General features: G+C 41.7%; 1 protein-coding gene across 1 annotated transcript in view; it reads left to right on the top strand.

The window, feature by feature from the left end:
- CDC123 (cell division cycle 123) overlaps window positions 1-16,174 on the top strand; it is a 31,548-nt gene extending 15,374 nt beyond the window's left edge. Inside the window, exons 8-13 of the mRNA XM_064656506.1 lie at window positions 885-960; window positions 3,925-4,047; window positions 7,355-7,383; window positions 12,743-12,871; window positions 14,662-14,799; window positions 15,619-16,174. Of these exons, the coding sequence (XP_064512576.1) occupies window positions 885-960; window positions 3,925-4,047; window positions 7,355-7,383; window positions 12,743-12,871; window positions 14,662-14,799; window positions 15,619-15,645 (522 nt within the window). The 3' untranslated portion in view covers window positions 15,646-16,174. The remainder of the gene's footprint in view (window positions 1-884; window positions 961-3,924; window positions 4,048-7,354; window positions 7,384-12,742; window positions 12,872-14,661; window positions 14,800-15,618) is intronic.
- Window positions 16,175-26,794: the final 10,620 nt, after the last annotated feature.

Below are 26,794 nucleotides of genomic sequence, written 5' to 3'. Positions count from 1 at the left end.
AGCAGTAACTGGGGCCTTGAAAAAAATGAATCCTTCTGAATACTTCAGCTTAGGAAATGCAGAAACTTGAGGAAGTGCCAGAGAGATGCTTTAATTACCAGGCAGTCTGTCCTGTGGACTATAATAGTTTGCTTTCTATTTCTGTCCTGTGTCCTTGTTTTAACTGGTTTGCGCCTTCAAAGGCGTCACAGAACTCTGCTTGGGTGTGTACCAGAATAGAGGTTGATTTGGATAAATTTAATTCTGCTCATCAGCTCCTTTGACTAGGGAGCAACTTTGTGCCAATTCCATGACAGATTTGTTGTGTTGTACAGCAGGGTTTTTATTTTCCATGCTTTATCATTAATGTAACTTGGAAGTCGATTCATAAACGATTTCACTGTTATAAATACTGTAGAAGAGCATAAGATAATTAAGGTGGGAAAGGGCCTCAGGAGGTCTCTAGTTCATTCTCATGCTCAAAGCCAGGTAAGAGTTCAAATTGGCTTGCATGGCGTTTTATCAAATCTGGTCTGAAAAGCTCAGTGGGTGGAGGCTGCACAACCTCCGTGAGGGAGCTGTTCCAATGCTTGACAGTCCTCATGGTGAAGACATTTCTTATGTGCAGTCTGAATCTTTCTGCTTTAAACTAGTTTGGACTACATGGTATTTAGAGGTGCCTTCTAACTGAAAGCATCCTGTGATTCTCTGAAACAGATATTAAGTCTAATTGCTTGGAAGTATTTGCTGAAATGGTTATGTGAACTGCAGGTTAAGGTTCTTTTGCTTTCTTGTATCATAGGTCATCTTACCACTACAGCAGAACTGTAGATGTTGATCTGTTGACAAAAAGTTACCTGTTACCTTTCTGAGACAATATTTTGTCATTTGTTTTCCCTCTGCAGCTTGTTCTTCGCAAATGGTGTGAACTAATCCCTGGTGCAGAATTCAGGTGTTTTGTCAAGGAAAACAAGCTTTTAGGTAAGGATGTTCTTAGATACATCTATTAGATGAAGTTCTGAGTAGTTTCTCTGATTCCTTGGATGAGAGCTAAATCTGAAGAGAGATCTTGCTTGTCACACCTCATTTCTGAAATGAATGGTTTCTTTCTGTAATTTAAAATGTGGCATGCTGCATTTCTCTATCCATTGTATTTGAAAGCCTGAGCACAGCGTGCTCACCATTACAGGGAGAATATTCTTAATTTAATTGTTAATTCAGAAACTTCACCCAGAGGCTGTTTTGTGAGTGATTCTTTTATATTCAGGAGCAAATTGCAACACCTCCGACTTGCAGAATGAATACAGAGCCAATTGTGTGTTGTGGTGCTAAGACATGACCCCATGTGCATATTACATGCAGAAAGCTGGGGAGGTCAGAACATCTCCACAGGTGTCTGAGGTGTCTGAATTCATGTTATAATCAGTGTAGCTTAGTCCTGTTGTAGTTTAGAACCTGTTGTTCTGTTGCTCTGGTTCGAAGTCCTAAATGTAAAACATTTCAAGTGGCAGTGAACAACCAGGGCTTCCACAGCATGCAAAGAGCTGGTGGGCACATTGGGAGACTTCTGACAGCTGGAGAACAGGTAGGTTGTGCTAGAGCATGTATTTTAGGCAGCTCCTTGGGTAATTGGGTAAATTTAGCTGAATTACACTCTTCTGGTTGTGTAGATTATTCTCTGTTGACTACAGCAGGAGCTGAGACATCGAGTGCACACCCAGGTGCTTGAATTGAGTGGTTTAATTTCAGGCTAAGTACTGTTGTGGTTGAGTTTGGTTTTGGTGTGGTCTACCATGGAATCTTTAGAGACGAACAGAAATGCAAATAGCACAGGACTGGTGCACAGTTGTTCTTACCAAGGTTGAATCATTCTGCCTGAAGTCTTCTAACAAGGAAATGTTACAACAGTCATGTAGCAAATCCAGACTTTACAGGAAGGAAGGTGATTTTTTTTGCTTTAAGATAAAACCAGGTTTGCTCATTTTATCTGTCTCATACCTACATATTCACAAACCCAAGCTCCATGTCTACAAGTGATCTATGCAGGATACCTTGTGATGATATGGAAGACAAGGGATATTAACTGTGTAGTCCTCATTGTTTTTCCTGTCTTCCTCTCAGCATTGTGACTGTAGGCTTGTTCTGGATGTGTCTTTTTTTACCTGTTAGAAGCTGTCAGTAATTCATTGCTCCATCCTGTCCCACCTCTGTGAATCTAGGAATGTACTCCCTGGTTTTAGTTTCCCGATCTGAGCATCCTGTGGAGCTGCACATGGATGTTTTGAGCTGTGCTAATCCAGGTGCTGTCAACACATACCATTCTCCTAAGCCCTTTTATTTGGCTGTTTTTTCTGATGCTCCTACACTTGTCTTCCCATTCTCTCTCCATTTATGCCAAGTGCAGGTTCATTACAGTTCTCTGTAACAGAGTTTATGTTGCTGTTAGCAGGGATTCTCCATTAGGTCAGGATTACTTAATGGCTACTGACAGAGCTTTTTGAAGGGAGAAGAGCTGAATCCTGTCCTGTCCTGTAATGCTGTGAGCACCACAACTGCCAGAGATACACATCACTGTAATAACCTCTAAAACATCTGAATTTATTTTTATTATAGAATATACATAGTAATATTTATTTTCAAATACCTCAAACCATTTGTACACTGGCTAATTAAAAACTGTCCATTTCATGACTAGGATTTGAAACTGTAGATCTGCCAATATGGGGTTTTTTTAGCTAGCACTCCAGCTGCATTTCTGAAGATAGTTCCAAGATTTTTCATAATGTGTTCCCATGCTCTTAAAATTAATGAGCCTGTCAGTCAAGCTAAGGAGTGATAGTTGCAGTGTAGTGAATGATTTTCCAGTTACACATCTGCCTCCCCTGAGATGCCATCACCTCTTGTTTTTTAGACTCAACTTCAGCTCTGCACTGGTATTAAAAAGTCCAAGTTCCACTGACATCATAAACTTTTTGTATGAACTTTTTTAGAAAGAGCACATCTTTGGAGGGAGTCAGCATTGTCTTACAGTAAAACAATCCGTGTTTTGTATATGGTTAAAATAGCAAACTGACATCAGGGATAAATCTTTTGGGGGGGATTCTGGCTTCTTCTGTATGTAACTAGCCCGAGTTACTCATTCTTCAGTGATGGGGCAGCTCTTGGATTTGGCTTTGTGAAACAGGGTATTGCAATGGCCTGTGTTGACACATCCTGTATGAGAACTGTCATTCAAGATGGATGCAAGTCTATAATCCTGCTGATGTCATTTTAAACTATTGTCTTGTAGACAAACAAGTGTCTGAAATTAAGAGTTTGTGATGTAGCTGGGAAGTGTCAGATAGGCAGGAAAGCCCTTGAGGGAGTAAATGAGAGCAGCAAGGTACTTGACTGTGTGCCATCTCATTGATTTGGGGATTTAAGATTTCACCTGTGGTGCCTTATCAAACAAGCATCTGTTATTCCACACTTAAAAAACTGGTTAAATGAGAATCTGTGGTACACTAGGATCTATCATCCTTGCTAATGTGCAAGCTTAGCCTCTACCTCTTTCATTTCATGGTTCCAAATTGTGGTCCCTACCTCTGATGTGCAGAACAAGGTTTTTGACCACAGTAACCAGCGGGAATAAAACTGAAAGGAAAAGACAGGAACTAGAAACTTAAACAGAGGTGAATGTTCCTCCTGGAATTCACTTAAAAATAGTCAAAGAATGTGCACATAAAATGTAGGACAGGGCTGTTCAAGGACAAGATTCCTAATGGAAGTACTTTAAGTACAGGAGAATAAAGCTAAAGAGTAAGTCATTGGTGGTGGTTGAAACCTGGGAGAACCCCATCTTCTGAAATATAAATGATGGCATGCATGTGCCTGATAACTGCATTTTTTCAGGTTTGGTTTTTTGTATGCCTGGAGCCCTTTATAATCAGCTGAAATCATTGACAGGTATATCCCAGAGGGACTACACCCAATACTACGACCACATCTCCAAGCAACATGAGGACATCTGCAGAGCCATCCAGGAGTTCTTCGAGAAACACATACAGTATAAATTCTTGGATGAGGACTGTAAGTATCTTCAGGAGATCTGTGGATATGCATCTCTCTCTTCACAGCTATTGCTTTCCCAGGGCTTGGTCCTGTTTAACTTGGGAGAGTCTTACAGCTCTTGTGGCTTTAGCATCTCGAGGAGCGGAGGTTTGGAGTGGCTATAAAATTGGCAGCAAAAAAACCCTGAAGGAATAGGCTGGAGCTCTTCAGGAAAACACAGTAAATGAGTGAAAGATCCCTTCAAAAGGCATAATGATTTTTTTTTAAGACGTTTTGCCCTTATACTTGAAAAATTTTGTACCTGAGAAGTAAAGTAGGAGATGCTCGACAAAAAGCATTCAGTAGTAAGAAGAATACTTGTTTATAAAGATGTTGTCAGATGTTTGCTGCTAAATTATTGGTGTATTTCTTGAATAAAGTATTTTAAAATTTTGTTTCAAGAAGTTTTAATAATTTCTCTTAGAATATTAATGTACACCAGTCTAGGTGCTGAACCTTTTGAATAAAGGCCACAGTATTTGATACACCTAAGCAGCCCAAGTAAATTGTGTTGTTCTTTAAAAGTTAAGTCCTTTGCAAATTCTACTGGAAATAGTTTCTTGACATGATTTAGTGAGAATAGAATAGAGTTCCATTGTGATGGGTGATCAGTAGTGGTGAAAAACATGGGGAAGAAATTTAAATTGGGTCTGGCATGGACCAAACCTCAGTTCAGTAAAATACATAAACATAAGAGCCGTCTGGTAGTTGTGTTGCCTTCTCTAAAGCTTTGAAAATTCAACCTTTAGGTAAGTTTTGAACATGGTTAGTTGTTTTGCTGAGCCACCAGGGCAGCCAAGTAGATCTGTCCCCTCTGACTGTTTGAAAAAGATACCTTCTAGTGCCAGTATTTGTTATATCAGAATTCTTAATAATTTAACTCTGCAGAGTTCCTTTATTTCCGTCCAGAGAAGTTCTCAAGGACCACTACTTGGAGAAGAGTAGCAGTCTGGAAATCAGTACAATAATTTAACAGGTCCATAAGCTTGTGTTTTGAAGTAAGATCAGTCATTTAGATCTGACATTTCTGATTACTGTCTTTTAATTTTCCTCTGTGTTCCAATGTAATTTTAGCTGGTATGTAATCAACTGATAGATAAGAATTCAGGGCACTATTTTTGGAAATTGATGCCTAGATTTAGGCTCTGAAATTGCTGCCTGGTGAACTGAAAGGTCTGAAGTGTCATCTTATGTAAAGGATGGCATCTGAGTTACCTTCTGGGAAAAAGAGGTTTCAGGGTGACCTTCTGGGATGAAGGTTTCTTAACCTTTTGTTCTGAGGCACTAAATGCTGGTCCATCTGCAGAGAAATGTCATGCAGAAAATGTTTTCTGTTTTTTTGTGTTTTGTTTTTTTTTTTACCACCTTTCATTTATCCCCCATCATCTCCCTTGATCTGGTAGCATATGTGTTGCTAACAATAAAATCTGGCTTTGCTTGTTTGTTTGCTTTTAAAAGGAAAGGTATTACAGCTTTTTTTTTCCTGACTTCTTGTTTCGTTGGGGATTTTGATGCTGTTTGCTCTGCTTTTTCCAGTTGGTCTGGTACCATCTCCAGATGGAAGAGTTGAGTCAGAGCAGCTGAAACACTGCAGAGTCAGAGCAGTAGGATAACAGATGGGTGAACGCTTTATAAATACTTCTAAATTATGTTAGAACCTTCTAAATACCTTTCATAAGAGCCCAGTAAAACAGTGCTCTGGAGGTATTGGTACTTGCTGTAGAGCTGAGCCTTGGCTTACCCTCTGTTTGAGCAGTTTCTGGTGAAGTTTTACTCCAGTCTCACTGGCACAGGACAGTCCTGCTCTGAGGTGACCCCTAAGAGGAGGGAAGAGTTCAGGTTTTCTCCTCTGTTCAGTGTTTGTGAGTGTCCTGAGCTAGTCACCAGCGTGCCAGCAGTCTTGCCAGGGATGTGATCCCACTAAAGGCCATTGTTCTCATGGACTGCCATGGTCTTGCTTTAATCTGACAGCCCTCACTTGATAGAAAAGCTTGCTCAGATGCAAGTGTTCCATGCAAGTGGGATATGACTAATGAGAGGACATGGTACAGACACCAAGTTCAGTTGCACAGCTGGAGAAGAAGTCCTGGGGTTGCTGTGCTCCTCTTTGCATTGATGACTGAATTAGCCACTGAGGGCTCCTCTTCCTGAGAAAGCAGAGCACTTAATCCTCGAGTGACATTTTAAATTGACGCAACGGGGCTTGTGCCGGAGCTGTGTGGATATTTAGGCTGGATGGTCAGAACCAGATACGTGCCTGACTTTGGCTTTGTGGAGTTGTGGTTTGCCCTTAGCCCAGCCAACCTCACATGAAATGTCAGATTAAGCCTTACATGGATGGTTGTGATCAATCAACATTCCCTGTTCCTGACGGGCAGCTTCCTGAGACTCAAGTGTTCTGCAGTCATATCCTGAGTTTAGTTTATCCACATGTATTGGGAAATCTCTTAGCTGAAATATTCCCTTCCTTATTCATGAAGGAAATGACAATACAGCATTTGTCTGAGGCTTTTCTAAAGCTTTCGGGTTTTTTTCTTTTCCTTTTCTTCCTGCTAAACTGGTACAACTTTTGCATGTGGCCATGCCCTGAATGCTTATCTGTGGATTTCCCTGGCTCAATAGAAAGACAACTCAAGGATTTGTTTAACCACACAGAACAGCAGCTGATAGAAAGCTGCATGTACAGAGGTTCCTGTTTAATTAAGCCAAGGGGAGGAAGAGCAGCAGAGCCAGGCAAGGCAGCTTTGTGTCAGTCACCATGTCAAGGGGGCTGTTTGAAGGAGTCCTTGGTAATCAGTAGGTGTGCTGTGTCTGCTCTGGGTTACATCAAACGTGGCACCCACCCCTTTGTTCTACAACCTCTTTGTCTTCTTAGCTGCTGAAGGCCTAATCTCCCTCAAGCAGGAACTTTCTCTTGTTAAATGTTTGTGCAATGTCCAACACAGTGGAGTCTTGATCCATTTCTCCATTCTGCTGCAAATGAAACACCAGCAATGTCAAAGATAAGCTTTTCTGGGCTTAGAGTTTATCAAATGTTCTTCACTGGGGGGAAAAATCAACAGAGGAAACCAGCATTAAATGGAAAAACCCGGCAGCCAATCTCCCAGTGCATTAACAGTGGTTCTGAAATGTTTCAGCTCCTCTTGGAAATGAACCTAATTCTGGCATGCAGTTCTTTAGACATATTGACTTTGCAGATTGTGCTGTGTACACAAGTATCTATTCAGATTTAGATGTCTTGAAATATATATTGTTGAAGATTAACACTTTTTTTCTCCTTTTTCAGTTGTTTTTGATGTGTACAGGGACAGCAGGGTAAGTGAACAATAGGTTGTATATAATTGTTTATTCAGTGAAAACGCTGAAATGCTGAGATGAAGCAAATAATAGCTTTGTCTTCCTAGAAGTGGTTTTGGGGGAAAAAAAAAAGAAACAAACAAACAAAAAAATCCCACCAAAACATAAAACGCAACCAAACAAAAAACCTCCAAATCCCCAAACAAAACCCCCAAACCTATTCGATGTTATTCTTTTCCACAGGTCTTTTTCTGTGTTAAGCACTATCTACAGTAAAAGAATAATAGGATTAGGGGTGTAAATATGACTGTGCCAGTGAATTATTTACCATCTTCCAGATTATTAGTATCTTCCAGAGAAGCTGTCCTAAAGCAAAGAACTTTGGCTTCAGCTGCAATTCTGTTGGTTCTGTGAATCTACTGAAGGCAACTTAGTTTTCATTATGACACAGAGAGTCTTTGCTGCAGTAATTTAGAGTTGAATCGACTATTTCAGTTGGAAGGGACCTACAACAATCATTGAGTCCAACTGAACAGTTGCCTGAACAGTTCAGGGCTGACCAAAAATTAAAGCATGTTATGGACAATGCTCTCAGGCACATGGTGGGATTCTTGGGGCTGTTCTGTGCAGGGCCAGGAGTTGGACTCGATGATCCTTGTGAGTCCCTTCCAACTCAGGATGTTCTGTGACTCTTTGATTAAGGGCATTGTCCAAATGTCTCTTAAACACAAACAGATTTGGGGCATTTTCTTTTAAGACAGATATTTCCCTGGGCTTTATTTTTTTTCCCACCATGTGTTATTTTTCCCTATAGCATCTGAGCTCATCAGAACTTATTAATATTTCTTCAGATTATCCGTGTGAGGTTGGAAAATAGTAACTTGTGCTTCATGCGTGGAAGCCTAGGATATGAAGGGGTAATTGTGAAAAGGGAATATGAATGTGACATATCCAGTTTGTGACAGCTGGAAGCCAATTTTTTCTTTTCCAGCTGCTCCAGCTGTGGTTCTGAGATGTGGGCAGAACCCTGAACATCCAAATAGTGATGGAGTTGGGGAGAAATGTTCCATCTCAAATATTTAAAAGACACAGATGTGGTACTTCGGGATGTGGTTTAGTGGTGACCGCAGTGGTGCTGGGTTAAAGGTTGGAATTTATGATCTTAAAGGTCTTTTCCAACCTTAACAATTCTATGAACTTCACGTGCCAATATCAGAGTTAGTCACCTTGACTTCTCCCAGTGCCAGTGGAGAGAAATACTTGGTCAGATGAATTGTGCTTGAAAGGCACACATGTATTGTTTTAAAAGCAACTACAACCAAAAATGCATTACCTAACCTTAAATCTGAAAACCTGATTTAGGGAATCACATTAGTGTGTGAAAATTAAGAGTTTTGCTTAATTTTTTTTCCAATCCTAAACCAGAAAAGCAAAAACAATGGCTACAGACTTTTGTTCTCTATATTTCTAAGTCTCACTGTTTAACATGTTTACAGTTATGGGATTGGAGAAAGCCTTTATTTGAGTTGAGTTGGGAGTATTGGTAGTAACTCCTGATTCTGAGTTTGAATGTTGCTAAACTATTTTGGAATTGTTTAATAGTAAATCGTGCCCATGGCTTGCAAAACAGAAACTAAACAGGATGGTTCCTCACATGGAAAACAACTACTGTACTGTCTCTCAGCACAGCTTTTAAGGTACCTAAAACCAGGTAGGGACTGGGAACAACCACGCTGAAAGGAAAATTACCTGCCCAGGCTCAGCTCCTCAGACATGAGGATGCTGTCAGGGAAAATCAGGAGCAGCACTTCAGCATTGAACCAGACTCTGCTTTTGGGTTCTCTGCCTCATAGCTGAGGCATGAAAACAGATTATTGAAGTAAAAGATTTCAGCCTGTGGGGTCTCAAATGAGCAGTGTTTCTTCATCTGTCAAGATAAAATATATCTGTTTGTAGACGTCTCTCGGTGCCTTTTACCCTCAGGTTTTGTAAACTGCCAGATAGCCCTTTGTGTGTCAGATCCTCCTCCTTTCACACATACTTCTGTGGTTTGCAACTGCATTATTCATCTCTCCCTTTGTGTGTTAGTTACAGGCAGCAAAAGAATATTGAGTGTTTGTGAGCGTGATTAATTTCCAGAGCCCGTGCTCCTCATCATGCTGGTTGCACAGCAACCTCACCTACAGAATGAGAGAAATGTCCACTGTCTGCTTGTTTTAAATACTTTCAGCTCTAAATATTCAGCTTGGAGAAGCAGCTTGTTGTTTGATATGGTTGTGAGTGAGAGCAGCCTCCTTCCTGTGCTTGCTTCAGTTCCTTGGGAGACTGGATGGAGTTGGGTGCCGCAGGTCCTGCTCGCTGAGATGGAGGGTGGAAGCTCCCAGTGGCTGTGCAAGAGCTGACAAAGCCTGAGAGACAGCTCTGCTGTTGTTCTTTGTTGTCTCCCAGGTGTGGCCAATGAACCATGTTTGAGGCAAGTCACTGTGGTAATGCAGGGAGATGCAGTGAGTGGCTCCAGCCCACTGTGGGCTCACAGCTCTGGTGAACGTGCAGTCCAGTGCTTGTGTCTCTGCCTTGTGAGTGTTGTCACTGTGCAGGAAGGTGCAGCTGGAGTTAGGGAGATGTAACAGTTCAGTTTGCATTTTATCTGTCTTTAACTTCCTTTAAGCAGTCTGTGTCAGAGGCACTTCCTTTCAGCAGTGTGCTGCTTAATGCTCTAGTAAAACAAAGCGTGAAGTGGCATGGTGTGGTAAATCTATTGGTTCCTCCTTTTAGGATGAGAAAAAAAATCTTATGTATTACAAATGTATTTCTTTTTTCAGCTCCAGATATGCACAACTTTGTTTTCCTGGCTTGTGCACTTCTCATGGCAAAGATTACTAGAAACAGGCAGAAGATGGCAGATAAAGAGCTTTACTGTTGTTCTTTAGATACACAGTGCAAGTCATCTGAAACAACATTTAAATCATGACATTGCATGTAAGAGTTGAAAGAGAATTTAATCTTAAGAAAAGACAGTTTGGTTACTGACCCAGGGTTACACATACTCCTTTTAATGAGCCCTGAAAAGAGATATTTAGTTTGTTTTGCCACTTCTCATCAATTTGCAGCTACCAAAGCTCTGTGCAGATTTAAGATCCTCTCAAGGAAACAGCTGGTGGTGTAGATGGGGCACTGCTGCCTGCAGGGGTGGAGGAACACTGCTGGTGCAACTGTGTTGCTTTCAGGAGTCTCAAACCCAATCTTCAGTTTTTTCCAGGGTACATATCTTCTCTAGAGAAATGATCTTGTGTTCCTGTGAAAATGCTATTTGAGGTATTTGGGGTGAAGAGGAATCTCTGAGAACTTTTGTAGGGAAGTATTAAGTATTACTGTTTCTGATCCAAGGAAAGATTCTCTGAACCGATGAACGAACTTTGCCAGCCATTGCTTCTGTCTGTGATTAAATTGGTTCATTAACTTGTTTTTCCAGTGTGATAGAGTGAATCTAAAATCCCAGATTAGTCCTCGTGCTGCCTTGGAGCTAACAAGACATCCCCATTAGCAAAAGTAAAGCATGGCTTGTAATGAGAATTTGTGATGGCCTTTTGAGGAGGACCAAAGATGGGAAATGACAGCAGATGTTTGCCCTGCTGGCTCTGCACTGACGGTGTCACTATTAGTGCAGAGGTGTTGCAACTCAGCCATGCAGACTTGGGCTTCTTCACCCTTCCAAAACAAAGAAGAAACCACTCAGGACTGACCCCCCTCATTTCACAGTTTCTTTTGTAGCTGTCTGGTTTCAACACTGCTGGTGCCGTGGTTTGGCCTCTTAAAATTTGCCCTGGGGGAGCTGTACCCCGTGGGCCTGCCCTGAGAGAGAGACCTGTGAAACCCTGTGTGCAACTACACAGCCGCTGCTCGGGTGCTGGCTCAGCTCCAGTTTGCAGATGATATCACTGGTTTCACCTGTGCTGGGACTCCCTGTACCTGCTCGAGGAACTGGCTGTGGATGGTAATAGAGCAGCCAGAGCCCTTCTGTTCTCTATCTGATGGGTTTCCGTGCATTTCCTCTTCCAAAGTGTATTAGTGCCTGTGGGATGGCTTAGGTGTGTGGGTGGGAGAGGCAGTCTCCATGTTACTCTGTGCTGAAGGCTGCAAAAGCATCTCTGGGAGTTAGAAACCAGATGGCTGTAGCGTAAGTCATTGAAGATATTTGCTGTTTGAATCAAGGTGGGCAAGATCTTTTAAAGAAAGAAGATCCTTCAGTAATGAGGGAAAGGAAGAGAAAGCAAAATGAATGGCTAGTAGCTACACAGTCTTCAGGTTTGTTTTCCAATTCCAGTTGATCTTTAATAAACACAATAAAACTCTTCAGTCCTGCTTATATGACTGCAACCTTTTCCTTCCATATTTGATAGAAGTGGTTTCTTCCAGATGTAATACTTGTTTTGCAAATTCTTACTAGCAGCTGTAATCAAATTTCATTATAATTTATTACAATATTTTGTTTTGTTAGAGTAGTTGACACTTCCTTGGGTAAGGAAAGATGGCCCTGTGCTGGGGGTTGTTTCTTGAGGTGACTTAGGGAACCCAATTTCTTCCTCCCACACACACGTCTCTGTTACCTTTAATATGTCAGTCTCTGCTTTCATTTTTCAGTTGTGTAGCAGGAGTGCTGTTGTGCACACTACACAACTGTTTGGAACACAAAAAGATTAAAGTTCAGGCACGAGAAACTGGTCTGGACTACTAGTAATGGCTATGTTAAAAATGCCTATAAGTTATTCTGTTATTAATCTGTGTTTGTAGAGCATCTTTGTGCTTCCATGAGCTCCATTAGCTTTTTTTAGACCCTGCTCTGTGTTTTTGGAGTCCCTTCAGAAACCAAGAACAGCAATTCTTGTGGAAAACTCAGTTTAGAGTAGGGCTGAAGTGCCTTTTGATTGAAAGCAAAATCCTTGTTTAGGTGGTTTAGGTTTATTTGTTTGGTTGTGTTTTGGGGTTTTTTGTTTGTTTTTGTTGGTGTCCTCCCTTATTCCTTGTTCATGCTGTCTGGGGATCTTGGAGGACCATGGAGATTAGACAGAACTTCTGTGGCACCTGGCATAGAACTAAATGCAGTTTATTTGAGCTCTATTTGATATTTTGTTTTTTAAAAAAAAAACTTAAATTAGTAAATCATAGCTTGCTGTGATTTAAAACTGTATAATGTAAAAGATGTTAGACTATTTAAAGTGCTTAAAACCAGGTAGTTTGTTTTGATATCTTTTTATCTAAAGACTAAGCACACTGTAATGATACAAGTGTATGTGTATTCTGATTTTTTTTTTTTTTAGTTCTTTTGTTTTGTTTTAATTCTGTGATTTGTTTTAACTCTTCTGTGGTTCCTTTGCAGGGTAAGATTTGGTTAATAGATTTTAACCCATTTGGTGAAGTAACAGACTCCCTGCTCTTTACATGGGAAGAACTGACCTCTGGGAAAAACCTGAAAGGAGACCAGAGTGAAGGGGAAGCAACAGAACAGGTGAGGGAGGCTCAATAATGTCCAACAGCAGTTATGGCCTTTTTTTTTTCCCTGTTTTTTGCTCTTATAATCAAATTGTGATGCAAACCCCATTTTGAAGTAAGTGAAGGTCCTTAACTCATGACACCTAAACTCTTTGTAAAGCAGAATCTTCCTTATTAGCCAGTAGTTATATCCCCACAAGTATCACCTGCTAGTTTTAGATGCCTGCAAGGGAATTTTTAGTTCAAACAGTACGAACCCATATCACAGCTTTGACCACTTTGCAAAGAAGACGCCCTGAAACTTCCTTTTATGCAGTTCTGATGCTCTCCTTTCAATTTTTTCTTAAAATGTATTACTTATCTATATGATCCTTCAAACTTCTGTTTTGTTCCTGATGTCTTGTCATACAGTTTCCCACATCTCCAGCTTCATGCCTGGTGGGGGGAGTCAAAAAAAAAGCTTAACTTCTGTCTCCCCCTCATCTCAAATACCCTCAGGGAAGCCCCGTCCTCTGGTTGAACTCCCTGGACTTGCAGAGCAGGGCTTTTCCATCTCTCTTCCAAGCAGCCTTGCCTCCATAAAAACAAGTTAACTTCCCATTCATACAGAGAGGGAGGAATAGTCTTCATTTTTTGTATTCCAGGGTTTTTTTTCCTCATGCTTGAGACAGAGTCCTCACATCTTAACACCTGCTCTGACAGCCGGATGGGAGATGGAAAGAAGTGCGTTAGTAGATCTTGGGAAACACTTGGTCGTTTTTGAGGAGAGATATCTAAGTCACTGTGGGCTTTTAGTTTCTAGCTGTTGAGCTGCATTAGAGGGAACTGAAATGTCATTTATTGGAGCTGATTTTAGCATTTGAGCTTTGCTTTAGTCCTGTGGCCATTTCCATAACACGTTGACAGGGAACACCACTCCTCAGACTGTCGTTCAGGCCAGTTTCTCTGTCTCACACTGTGGCTGTTACTGTATGAAAACCCATTCCATGAATCTTCCTGCTAAAAGCTGCATCTCCTTTGTTAAAACACACTCCCAATTCTTGAGCTGTCTGTGGGACACCGAAATTTTTGTTTTGGGATTTCTTTTTCTCCGTGCCAGACGCTTTACACAGTTTTCTGTAGTGCAAGCCTGTATGAAAAGCAGAATAACTTGTCTTCATGTTTCAGCTTATATCCAATCACAGAATCTGGTGTGAAGTTACTGATTTTCTCTCTTTAAAATGAAGCTCCTTATTGCTGTACAGTGGGCAATTAAATTGCATGTCAATGTGTTGAGCTGAAAATTATATAATTACCCAAAACCTGTTGCTACAGTTGAGCATTTAGAGATATTTTTGGCTCTTTTATAGAGATATTTTTTCCTTCAGTAAGTAAATTGGTTGGAAAGTTTAGATTATAATTTCGGTAAGGTTATAGTTGCAAATGTGTTTAAACAAGGAAACTGTGAAGACAAGTTTGGGGATTCTTTCAAAAAGATTTTTCTCTATCCAGATACTTTTGTAGCTACTATTGCCCGAAGTTGCTTACAGCTCCATTATTACAGCACTGTTCTAAGCACAGCATATTAAATACATCAATAATTGATACATTGTAGGAACTTTACAGCGAGGGAATGAAAGCTGTTAATTTGACTGTTTAATGTGTTTGACATTTTAAATTGCTCTGGAGTGGGCAGAGGTTTTAAGAAGAAAACTACAATTTTTAGAAGCACAAGTTTAGTTGAATGAACGCCAAATAAAGTCATTGGCAACGTGACTCAGGCAGTCTCACAGAGGAGTTCAAAACATTTTGGTGTCTCTCCCAAAGGATTATCCAGTTTTCCGCTGCACGAACAGTAAAGTCACCGTCCAGCCCAGTCCGTACCTGAGCTACCGACTGCCCAAGGATTTCGTGGACCTTTCTACAGGAGAGGATGTTCACAAACTGATCGACTTCCTTAAGCTGGTAAGAAGTGGCAGGAAAAATTCCTGACCTGCCATCCTTGCCAAATGGAAACATCAAAGTCCCTGGAACTGTGCTTATGTAATTAACACGGATTATGTAATTATGGAAAAAGTAATGTATGAAGCCATCACACAATGTATTGTTGGGCTAATTGTTTTTGAAGTGATGGAGAGCAAGCTTTCATACTGATCTCACTTCAGTTAATTGATTTTATCTTTATGGGAAGGAATAAATGTAGTTCGACACATCTTACTGAAGATGTTTTCTTTCTAATTTTTTAGAAAGATGTTTTCTTTTCTAATTTAAATGTAAACACAACTGTAATGCAAATAGAAATGTACTTTTTGAATGCCTGGAGCTAATGCTTTTAAGAACCCCTTTAAAAGTTAGAAGGTAAGTATATTAGGAAAAGTCCCTAAACAGTTATTCCTTTTTCAATACACTTTCTTTATTCTTTTGATGAACAGTGATGTGAAAATGTGAGTCTTTGTGAGGTAGGGAAGGGAGGGCAGGTTATCTGCGTCTTGATCATTGGTCTTGCCACCACTGTCATGTTTTCTGGTTCTTGTATATTCCATTAGTTAATGCACAGGGCAAATCTTGTTCTTTACTGGAAATAAAATCCTGTAGTTTGGGATGAGAGCTGATATTGCTCTGTTCCATTTTCTGGAAACATTATCTCTCAGCATTCAAAAAATGACTTAGAAACGCAGTCATTGTCTAATCCATTGTATCTGAAAACACTTGTGATGATTTATTAGTGCTCTTATTTCAGATAACTGTGTCCTAACATTATGAACTCTCCTGTTCTGTTGACAGAAGAGAAATCAGCAAGATGATGACTGAGGTACCCAGAAGCATTACACTGAATTACAAGCAAGAAATGCAGCTAAAGCTATATTTAGTATAACTATTAAACTATTGATTTAAAGAAAACGTGCTTTTTATAGTCAATGAAAGAACTGAAGAGCTGTTCATCCTCTGTGTCTCTTGGTTTATATAAAAGTGTAGAAAAGCTTTTTCAGGGAAACATGAAAGGTCAGGGTGAGTTCTCGCTGGATTCCAGGTGCAAGCAAGCAACAGTCTGAGTGCAATGAACAACTGCTTTACCATCTCATATTGTGAAGACTGATGCCACTGAGCTCTGCCTTTGGACTCTTCACTGATAAATATGGCAACATGTAATGCTTGTGCAGTTAAAACATCGAGCATCCTCTGAGTTTAGGCACAGTCTTGCTGAAAATATAGTCACAAAGAAAAAGGAATGTACATTTTTATCTGTAGTAACCTTTTAAAATTGTAAATTGAATTTCTTTTGGGAGCACTTCTTGTCCTTTATGTAAAAAAAGAAATAAATAAAAAAGTGGAGAAAGGATTTTTTTTCTTTGAGGGCTAATACTTCATTTCAGAGAACAGGTATAGCTACAGCAGACTACTTAAGGTTTGAAAATTTTGCATATCAGGACTTGGAAATTCTTAATGCATTTCAAGTAAAGTAGTGTTATCACAGTCACTAAAGCGATGAAATTTGTTAAACTTCACGAAATTTCATTTTATTTGCATAGAAAACCTTTCCTGAAACCTGTTTTTGTAACAGGGTTACATACTAGACATCATCTGTGACAGTCTACATAGTTAAACATAACATCAGCCTGTAATTTTATATTCAGACTCAGTCTTATTTCTTTTGTATCACATCTCTGAGTTTCCTAAGAACATGATTACTCTTTCAGCTCTTAAAATGCTGTATCCATTTGGTGGCAGCTCGTGTTTTGTGCCTAAGTGGAAGCCTGGCTAAATTTGGGGAAACAGAAGCTCTTGTTACCAATTGCTGTGATTTGGGAGGTGGGGGAGGGGAACAGGTTCAGATGAAGCACCAGTTGACTTTTGGATACAGGTGTTTGCATGGCATCAGTCATTTCTTAACAGTGTGCAGAGTTCCCATTGAAAAAAAAAAGGGACATTTGGAGATGCTCAGAGCCCCTGGAAATTGGTTCTTGTTTCACACCAGTCATGTGATACTCTCTGTGTATATAAAGCAGTTCATGTTTCTTTGCCTTGCTTTTGCTGTCAGTTTGGAGTGGTGCTTGGTTACAATCTCTTCTTGGATGTTAAATCTGAGCTTAGATGTTAAATTATTACTTAGTGTCTTTGTTTCACTTCACTTTTGAATGAAAAATTGCTCTAGTTGAAGGTTATGCAGTTTAAGAATCCCATTCTATGAAACACATCGGTGGAACATCACAGACTAAGGCTCCTGGAGTCAGTACAGGACATGCTCTGCCTTTGAAGCACTGGAACCTGCTTCTCAAGAGCTTTTTGTACACAAATTACATGACCATTAACTCAGGGCTGGGCTATACCTAATCCTGCCATATTGTAGGACTTTGGATGAGTGTTTCTCACCCTTATCAGAGGGATTATTTGAGTATAAATGTCTCTAAATCAGGTAGGAACTTCAAAGTGTAAAAAAATCAACAAAGCTTTCCTTTTCCTTTTAAAGTTTCTAGCCATAACTTAAACTGATGTGATGATCTAACCACACTTCCTTTATACACATGATGCCCTGAAACTTCCAATGGATTCATAAATGCTTCTGAACTACAGATTATTGTCTTTAAAAATACAGAGTCTTGGTTTAAAGCTGTAAGATAGTTTCCTGAATCTTTCATGTAGGCTCGACAAATTAATTTACCATTATCTCAGCTTTCTTTGATGGATATTCACCAGAACATACACAGTGATGGGACCAGTTTGCTGGGACTCTCTGCACTTTGGAGTGTCCCTTTATGTGAGTAGGCTGGAGTTTTTCTCCCCTGTGATATGCTGACAGATGCCAAATCTGAATTCATGGACTGCTCAGCCAAGCTACCAAACACTGATACCACGTTATTTTGGAGTTGCAGGAACTTCTCCCACTTCCTCTGGGTTTAATCTCAATAAAGAGCCATAAAAGGTAGCAGAGCAAAAACAGTAGTCCCATGTTCAGGTCCTGGTACAGAAACAGTCCCCACTGTAAAAATCTGTCCTACATAATGAGGTCCCCCAAAATACCATATCCTTACAGCTTAAATACTTACTTTAGATGTACTTTGCTTCTTTCCTCAACTTCAGGTAACCAGATAGTGATTTCGTTTGTCTGCTAGATTAAAGAATACTCTTCTAAAAGAATTCTGATCCCATGTGACCTTTTGATCTGCAAGGCTAATGAATGAACATACTCCTTTTGGGGAGGCGAGGAAGCTCATGTTGATAGACTGAAAATGCTTCAGATCAGTTTTACACTGAATGGTATATGACACTGTTCTAATTCTATTTCAGGTCATCATAAAAGCAGTTTCTGGCTCTAGCCATCATACAGAAATTTAAAAATACAGAATTCCAATTGTTCAGGTCCTTGTTCACATGATTCAATTGTATGATCAGAGTTTGCTGAGCGAGGGCCAACTGTAGACTATATATTCTTAATTATATGCTTAAAACACTATATAAAGACACTTGCAATCTCATCTAGATGACAAACATGAACAGTTTTAGAGGGAGGTAATGTGCAGTCATTTTATACAGATCCTGTGCTTGCCAAACCCTTCACAAGCCTGTCTGTGTCTCATGGCTTGAGCAGGGAGATTCAGTTCTTGGACTGCAGCTCTGCCAGGAGTGCCAAGGAAAATCCTGATTGTTCCACAGCCAACGCTTGCGATATTTAATCTCCCAGATGGATAGTGGGGGTCAGAATTCCAGTGACCCCATAAGTAGAATCTGTTAACCAGTACTGGCTTAGTTCATGATTTGAAATAACGCTCCTGTACTTCGGGGCTGCAGACTGTCCATTCTGTTTGTACTCCTTTGACCCTTCTTTCTCCAGTGTTGCCCACGTCTTTCCTTGCCCACCAGTCTCTTATTTGGGTAAATGTTAAGGTCAGAATTGGCAGCAGCAGCAGCATGGATAATACTGATCTGAATTTTAAAATCTCCTTCTGTCCACTTTTCTCTCGCTCTTACAAAGACACGTTTTTGAGTGGTGCTCCATAATATATAAAAAAAACCCCAACCCAAACCCTAAGAGTAGGGGAGTAATAGCCAGCTCTGATCTCAGTAAAATCAATAGTGCTTGTTGGAGTCTGGTCACAGGGTATGGCCTGGAAAAATGCACATAACTGCATCTGACACCCTTAGGTAGGAATTAATTTCATGTATCTCATTGTCATGCACTCCCCTGTTGCTCATGTCCAGGATGTGGAAAAAAAAGGTACCCTGTGAGATGCAGTTCAAGTGCCCATTTGAGCAACAGAGACCATTAGACAACTGCCATGGTTTCAGGCTTTCAGGTGAAGGGACTCCAAAATAGATCAGTGGTGGTCTGGAGATGGGTAATAGCAAGGCACAAACCTGTGTAAAAATACTTCTGGTGCCTCTGTGCATGAGTGAGTTCAGCTTTCACAAACTGGTGGACCACAGGGTGTTTGTCAGGGAGTATAAAAGGATACTTGTTAACACTGATGTTTAGAGGCTTAATAAACCTATCTTAGCAAAAGCTTATCTGGATGTTAAATTAACAGTGTTTTATTTCTATTTGAATTTGATGACCTCTGTAAAGAGAAAGTCTCCAACTTGGGGTCATCCTGAAATTATATAGGGTTGAAGTAAGACTTGTTGCCATAACTGGGGTGTTTTGTGGAGACCTGAAGCTTTCTCAAAGACACAGAGCCCTTAAGCAGTTATGTGTGATTATGGATTTTTATAGTAAAAAGGACTTTGGCACTGCAGTAAGTCTGGTTTTGGGGGTTTTGGTTCTATTTTTGGAGGAAGGGGAGGAGGGAAGTTAAGGGGAGAGATTTCCCACTGTATTTGTCTGTGTGAACAATTGCAGCAATGTACTATCTGGGTGCCAATACTATTTTAACTGTTCTAAGGTCTTCTTAATAGCTGACCAGGCTTCTTCCAAGGATGTGTTTTGGCAGCTTGTAGGGAAAGTTTGCTTGGCTGGTCGGTCAGAAATGCTGACTGCTCAGAACCTTTCTCCAGGGAAGCAAGCTAGTTACAAATGAACTTTCAGGAGAGATTTGTGACTCCTAAACAGCATTACTGGCCAAGAGAAAGAGAATAATCAATACTTGTTATTTCTAGTCTTTAGGGCTTAAATGCAGCTGGTGGAGGGGCTTGAAATTTTGGGTTCTATCTTAGCTTCTGCTGTGAAACTCTGTGTCCTGACAGACTGTTGCAGTTCCTTGACGTAAATGAATTATTCATTGGAGCTGGGACTGTAAGATCCAGGAGAGAGAATGAGGCACCATGTGAAGCTAAAACGTCTGTACACCGGTATGAGGAGTATACAGGAGGAACTCTTTGTCAATATATGTAAAAAATGATTTTTGGGCATTGCAGAGACTTCAGGAGATAAAGTGCAGCACTGGAACAGAAACTTTTTGCTCAGAAAAGGCTGGAGGCTCGATGCTGAACATCAACAGAGTCTGTAGTACTAAAGCTTGGGTAACATGGAATCACAAAATGGTTTGAGCTGGAATGGACTGTTAAAAGTCATCTAGTCCTCAAACAATTCCAGGAATGGGGCATTCACAATTTCTCTGGGCACCCTCTTCCTATGTCTCACCAAATTCATCATGAAAAATTTCTTACTTAATGTTTAAACTGACCCTCTTTCAGTTTAAAGCTGCTGCCCCTTGTCCTGTCTCTACAGGCCCTGTAAAATTCTCTGTTTGTGTTTCCTATAAGCCCCTTTTAAGTATTGAAAGGCTGCACTGTGGTCTCCCCAGAGCTTTCCTCAGCTTTCCCCACCTCTCTCAGCCTTTCCTCATTAGAGAGGTGTTCCAGCCTTAGGATGATTTTTGAGGCCTCCTCTGGACTTGCTCCGACAGGTCTGTGTCCTTCCTGTGCCGAGGACCCCGGAGCTGGAAGCAGCACTCCAGGTGGGGTCTCATGAGAGCAGAGGGGCAGAACCCCCTCCCTCAACCTGCTGCCCGTGGTTCTTGTGATGCAGCCCAGGACACAGTTGGCTTTCTGGGATGTGAGCACACACATTGCCAGCTTGTGCCCAATTTTTCATCCATCGGTATTCCCAAACAATGAAGTCTGGTGGAAACGGGAGATATTCACTACTTGGGTATCTGTTGGGAAAGTTCCTAACATGGAAAGCCTTGAAAAGACAAAGAGTTAATAGATTTTTTTTTTTTCCAGAGGACAGTTTGTAATTCAGAACATACAGAGTGTTATTCTGGAGTTGGCTGTTCTGGGTTACAGTCAGGCTTATTTGATGTGGTTAAAACTTGTAAATTCAGAGGTAATTTGGGTAAAAAGTGGCTGTGGAGTTGGTATTTGGTGCTGTGGAGAAAGCAGGAAGATGAAAGAAGCAGAATAAGGACCTCAAAAGGCAGTTTTGCTAAGTGTGGGGGTTGATGCCAGTGTCCATTTGGGAGAGGATAGGTGGGACAACTCAAGGAAGGTGCTTTTTTAATGGCAGATCTCCTAATGCGAAGGGAAAATGGCATAGTGAGGGCTTCTAAGGCTCAGTCAAAATGAAAACTGCAGAAGTCTGAAGGAAAGGCACATGATTAAGTGTGAAAAGATGAGGGGATGGAGAAAAAAACGACGGATGATTCAGAGAAAACTGATGCAGTTAATGTTTCCTTTGCCTAACTGTATCCTTTATCCTTTTTACAAGAAAGAGAAGGAAATGAGCTAAAGTAACACAACTTAGCAGAAAAATTGCACTTGGAATGGCTATTGGTATGTAGCCAGAGAGGGCATCGTGAGACCCCTGTGCACTTTATTGCAGGGTCTGTGTTTTTCTGTGACTTCATTAATGGCTGGAGCAGTGAAATAAACAGTCTGTGTAAAACCCTGCGGTTGGCAGGGACTTGAGAACACACTCAGGGCTGTATCAGAATTCGAAATGGCCATAATCCACAGGAAAAATGGCCTGAAATAACGAGGAGAAATTTGATAAAGGCGAGTGCAAAGAGCTGTAGTTAGGAGGAGAAATCAGACATTCGAGTACGAAATGGGTGAGAGCTGGCAGAGCAGCAGGACAGTGGGAGTGGATAAGTTACAGTAGAGACCATTAAATGCAAGGCAATAATAAGCTGTTGGGGGAGGATAAAGGCAGGTGTCATTCTGGGCTAGCAGGAGAGAGGGATGGAAGAAATGAGACATTATTTTGTTTGATGAGGGGATGGTGTGCTGCCATGTGTCACTTTAGGCACAATGTTGCAAGAAATACCTCGGTCATTGGAGAGCGGCCAAAGATTGAATAAAGAACCACAGAATACTTCAAGTTAGAAGGGATCCATAAAGATCACTGTGTCCACCTCCCTGCTCCTCAAACTACCTAAAAACTAAACTCTGTGACTAAAAGCATCATCCAGACTCTCCTTGAACTCTGTCAGGCTTGGTGCTGTGAGCACTTCCCCAGGGATCCTGCACACACTCTGATAGTCTGATGTCCTTATATTGTGGTGCCCAAAACTGCCACAATATTCAAGGTGAGGCCACCCCAGTGCAGAGCAGAGCAGGACAATCCCCTCCCTCGCCCAGCTGGTGATGCTGGGCATGATGGTCCCCAGGACACAGTTGGCCCTTCTGGCTGCCAGGGCACTGCCGACTCATATTCAACTTACCATAGTTACACAGATTCATGAGATGTCTCTGAGCCTTCTCTTCTGCAGGTGAAACACTCCCAGCTCTCTCTGCCTTTCCTCATAGAAGACATGGTCCAGTGCCAGACAGGTTGCTTCAAGGAGCACCCCAGAGGTGGAGGACAGCTGTGAACTCCAAGAGCTTTGAGAAAATTACTGTAATAATGGAACATGTTTTTCTAACTGCAGTGGATGTCAGGCTCTAATCCCAGAAGGAACAACTTGGCCTGTGATACCATCTTTGAAGGGCAATGGAGGGTAGAAGGCAGCAAAGGGGCTGACCTGCCTTCTCCAGCTGGCTTTTCCAAATTATTGCTTGCTGATTCTGTGACAGCAAGATGCTCCTTGTGTCCTGGGTTTGGGGTCAGGAATGCACTGAGAGCTGCCTCCAGTCCCTGCTCTCCACAAATGCAGAGATGGTGAAGGGCCTGGAGGGGAAGCCGTATAAGGAGTGGCTGAGGGCACTTGGTCTGCTCAGCCTGGAGGAGACTGAGGGGAGACCTCATTGCAGTTACAACTTCCTTGGGAGGGGAAGAAGAGGAACAGGCACTGATCTCTATGGTGACCAGTGATAGGACCCAAGGGAATGGCCTGAAGTTGTGTCAGGAGAGCCTTAGGTTGGATATTAGAAAGAGGTTCTTCCCCCAGAGGGTGGTTGGGCACTGGAACAGGCTCCCCAGCTCACAGCACCAAGCCTGACAGGGTTCAAGAAGCACTTGGATGATACTCTCAGGCACATGGTGTGACTCTTGGGGATGGTTCTGTGCAGGGCTAAGGGTTGGACTCGATGATCCTTGTGAGTTCCTTCCAACTCAGCATATTCTGTGATTCTGTGTTTCTCCCCATCTTTCTCTGCTTAGGCACCTAAATGGGCATTCTGGCTCTTTCAGCATGCAGGTGCCCCTTGTGTCCTGAGTCCAGGGTCAGGGAGGACTTTTTTCTCCATGCATTTTTCACCCATGGGGCAGTTTGTTGTTATCACAAGAAAATGTGATTCATTAGAAATGACAAAATCTGAATTCTTCAACGTGGGATAAGGGGATGAGGTCCATGTTGTTTCTAAATCAAATCAGCTAATACATAGCAAAGATGAGCAGAGTGAGACCTCAGAGGAGAAAATAATCCCATCCCTAAGGCAAGATACAAGGGGAGTCTGGGGAGTCTGCAGGAATAATGTTGCTTATGCTCAGTCTTCCATGAGACCCTTCCTCATCCTATTTCTCACCTTCCAGATGGTGTGAAAATTTCTGCCTTATTCATTGAGGCAAACCCCCCTCAAACTTCAGATCTCATCTGTGGATGCCACAGGCCCTTTCAAAGTGGTATCCTGCTTGATTTCACTGATTCCAGATGGAAGCCCTCAGTGCTTTCCTATGTGCACGTGGCTGCCACCATCCCTTTTGGGGATGTGGTGGGTCAGCCCTCCTCAGTGCACACGGATGAGGAGGAAGGGGAATTCAGCTCCAGCACTGGGTTTGCATTTGGGTTTTCTCCCTTTTCCAGGAGGCAATGATCCACACCAAGGAGTCAGCCAGAGTCCAGGAATAGCAGTTAGTCTCTCATAGAAACCATTTGATTGGCACCACTGAGCTGCAAAAAGACCCTGTGGGCTTGGTGACAGATTCTGATCGCCTGGAGACAGGTTTTTCTCTCTTATCTCACAGCAAGGGGAAGAAAGCTCATCTGATATCCTTTGTACTTGCATACACCGGAAAAGGGACAGAGGATCTTTTGAAAAGGAGATGCAGAATGGGATCAGGCATGTAAAGGGGAGGAAATTGTTGTGCTGGAAGCCCTCTGTCTCTAAGGGTTTGCCTTGTGGGATTTGCTGTTCTTTGGAGTGTAAATACCACTAGTAAAGGAACAAACAAAAGAAAGGCACTAATATCATTTGCTGGCAATTCTTAATTATAGAAAAATACATATGATGGAATTATTGCTCAACTCCTCTCCATTTTTAACCTAATTTGATCAAGAGCTTTCTCAAACATCACAAAAATAAGCAGATAAATGGAGAGACGGGCATGAATGAGATGCTCTGAAAGGCCCCTCCTGAAGGAAAGGCTGCAGTAGTGGTTTCTCTAGCAGTGGGTAATGAGTCCATGAGAAATATCTGTGGTGAATGCCCTGCAGGCAGGAAAACCTTCAGCACAAATTTCTTTTATAAGTCATTACAGAAATAAATTCCCAAACCCAAGTCTGCACAAGCCTTGCCTATGTTCTGCTACCTCACAGGTAAACTACAAACAGTTTGAGTTTGAGTCAGAAACATGAAACAGTTTGAGTTTGAGTCAGAAACATGAAACCGTCAAACAACTTGGGTTAATTTGGACACTTTTGAGTTGCTTTTGATGATTCTTTTCCACGAAGAAGACTTGAAAATAAGTGCTAATGGGTGCTAATTGCTGCTGTTTGGGTAGGGCCTGTATGGCCCTAAGTGGCAATTGATGATAACTCCTTCCAGTGATTGTGATTTATTTACTGGATAAGCTATTAGGGAATTAGCGTGGATTTCTAAATAAAATACTCAACATCTGAAATACCCTGGCAATCAGTAAAGAAACCACCCTTTTGCTTCACTCCTCAGATCACGCTCAGCATTTTTCCTGGTGTTTTAGGAAAAAGGGCCTTTTCCATAAACCTGTGAACATCTGAGACCCTCACAGCCTCTGATGTTCGTGCGTTCAAGGGAGAAACTGGAGTGCTGGCCAAGGATGGAGACTGCTCCACGCTGGGCTCTCAAGGTGGGGAACAGAAACTGGTATGTAATATTTGGGCATCTGGTTCTCATTTTTCTTACTCAGCCTGAGATTCTTCTAGGTATGGAAGCAGTTACTCCACTTGATGTTAATTTCCTAAGCAAAAGAGTATCTGCTTCTCTCTAATATGGACAAATAATTTCTTAGCTTCAATTATGTTGTTTTAATACATATAGCAAAGATAATTCTCCCTAATTATTACCTTGAGCACATGGCTGCAGATGCTGTTTACAGATATTTGTTTTTTTCAGTAGGAAATCTGCATTAGTCCTAAATATTGAAGTGTTTTTCATTACTGAGGGTGTTAATAAGTTATTCAGCCTACAGCTTTCATGTGTCAGGAGATCAGGGCTGTATTGACTTTGTGGTTGCAAAGCCCTCTTTAAATCTAACATAGGGGAAAAACAGGACCCAACCCTGAAATACATTAACTGGAGTTGTTCCAGACACCTGCAACTGCCACGTGTAACCATCAGTCTAGTGTCTGACATTTACAGCTCAAGAAACAGGTTTCTGTTTGGAATGGCATTAACCAGCTATCAGGAACCTCTGGAGCCCAAGAACACCACTGTGTCCTGCTTGTGCTGCTCCATTTTCCTCTGAGGCTCCTCCAGCAAAGACTTCTGCCTGCAAAAGGTCCTTCCCAGGCAGAAGGTTCTCCCTCATGCTCAGTGCCCACTGCAAGGATATCCTTCAGCAACAGGAGCCTCCTCAAGTGGTTTTTCTCCCATCCATCTCGAGGCTGGAAGGAGAGCAGGGAAAGGGAGGAGGCACGTTGGCAGGATGAGTGTGTTACATTGAGGTTCAGGTCTCCAGGACTAAAGATGCTGCTGTAAAACAAGGGAAAATAGTGGCTTTCAGCATTTCTCAGTCACAGCAGAAATGCAGAAGCTCAGATGGGAAATTTGTGCTGCCTGTCTTGGTCACCCTTTACAGACCTAAGTGTTCATCCTCAGGAAGACCTCCAGGGACTCCGGGGTGATGGGCTGAAAACCACAGCTATAATCAAGGAGCAGGAGGAGGAGGAGGAGGAGGAGGAGGAGGAGGAGGAGGAGGAGGTCTTCCCTGGTGGGACATTCCTTTGTATCTCACTCTTGGTATCCTGCAGTATCCCTTTATGGGAGTCAGTATTTTCAGCACATGCCTTGCACCCACAATACCCAGGCTGTGCAGGGAGAGGATCTTCATGGGGAAGAACTGCAGGACTGAGTATCTCTGTGGAAAAAGGACCAGAAGGAGCCAAAGCAGAGGCTAAAACAAACACTGCAAAAAATAGGAAACCAAAGTCTGTTTTCCAAACTCCAAATCCCCTGTGTCTACAGAGTCCCTTGCATTAAGCTCACATCCCTTCCATGTGTCCTTTCATCATCAAACTCCTTCTCTCTGTTCCTCAGTCATGGGCAAGGCAAGGCACAACCTCCTGGGGATAATTTTGAGTTGTGCCAGCTCTTATCTGGTCAGCCAGAAGGACAAGCAGAACAGGCAACTATGCCCCTTACACTGTTGGTTAATAGGGAAGGCACTAATTTCACACTCTGCTTTTCTTCCAGCCAACCATTGTTTTTCACAAAAAAAATGCAGCTG

Source organism: Pseudopipra pipra, chromosome 5 (genome assembly GCF_036250125.1).
Source record: "Pseudopipra pipra isolate bDixPip1 chromosome 5, bDixPip1.hap1, whole genome shotgun sequence".
In the NCBI taxonomy this organism is placed as follows: domain Eukaryota; kingdom Metazoa; phylum Chordata; class Aves; order Passeriformes; family Pipridae; genus Pseudopipra; species Pseudopipra pipra.
This window is presented reverse-complemented; position numbering and strand designations above follow the sequence as displayed.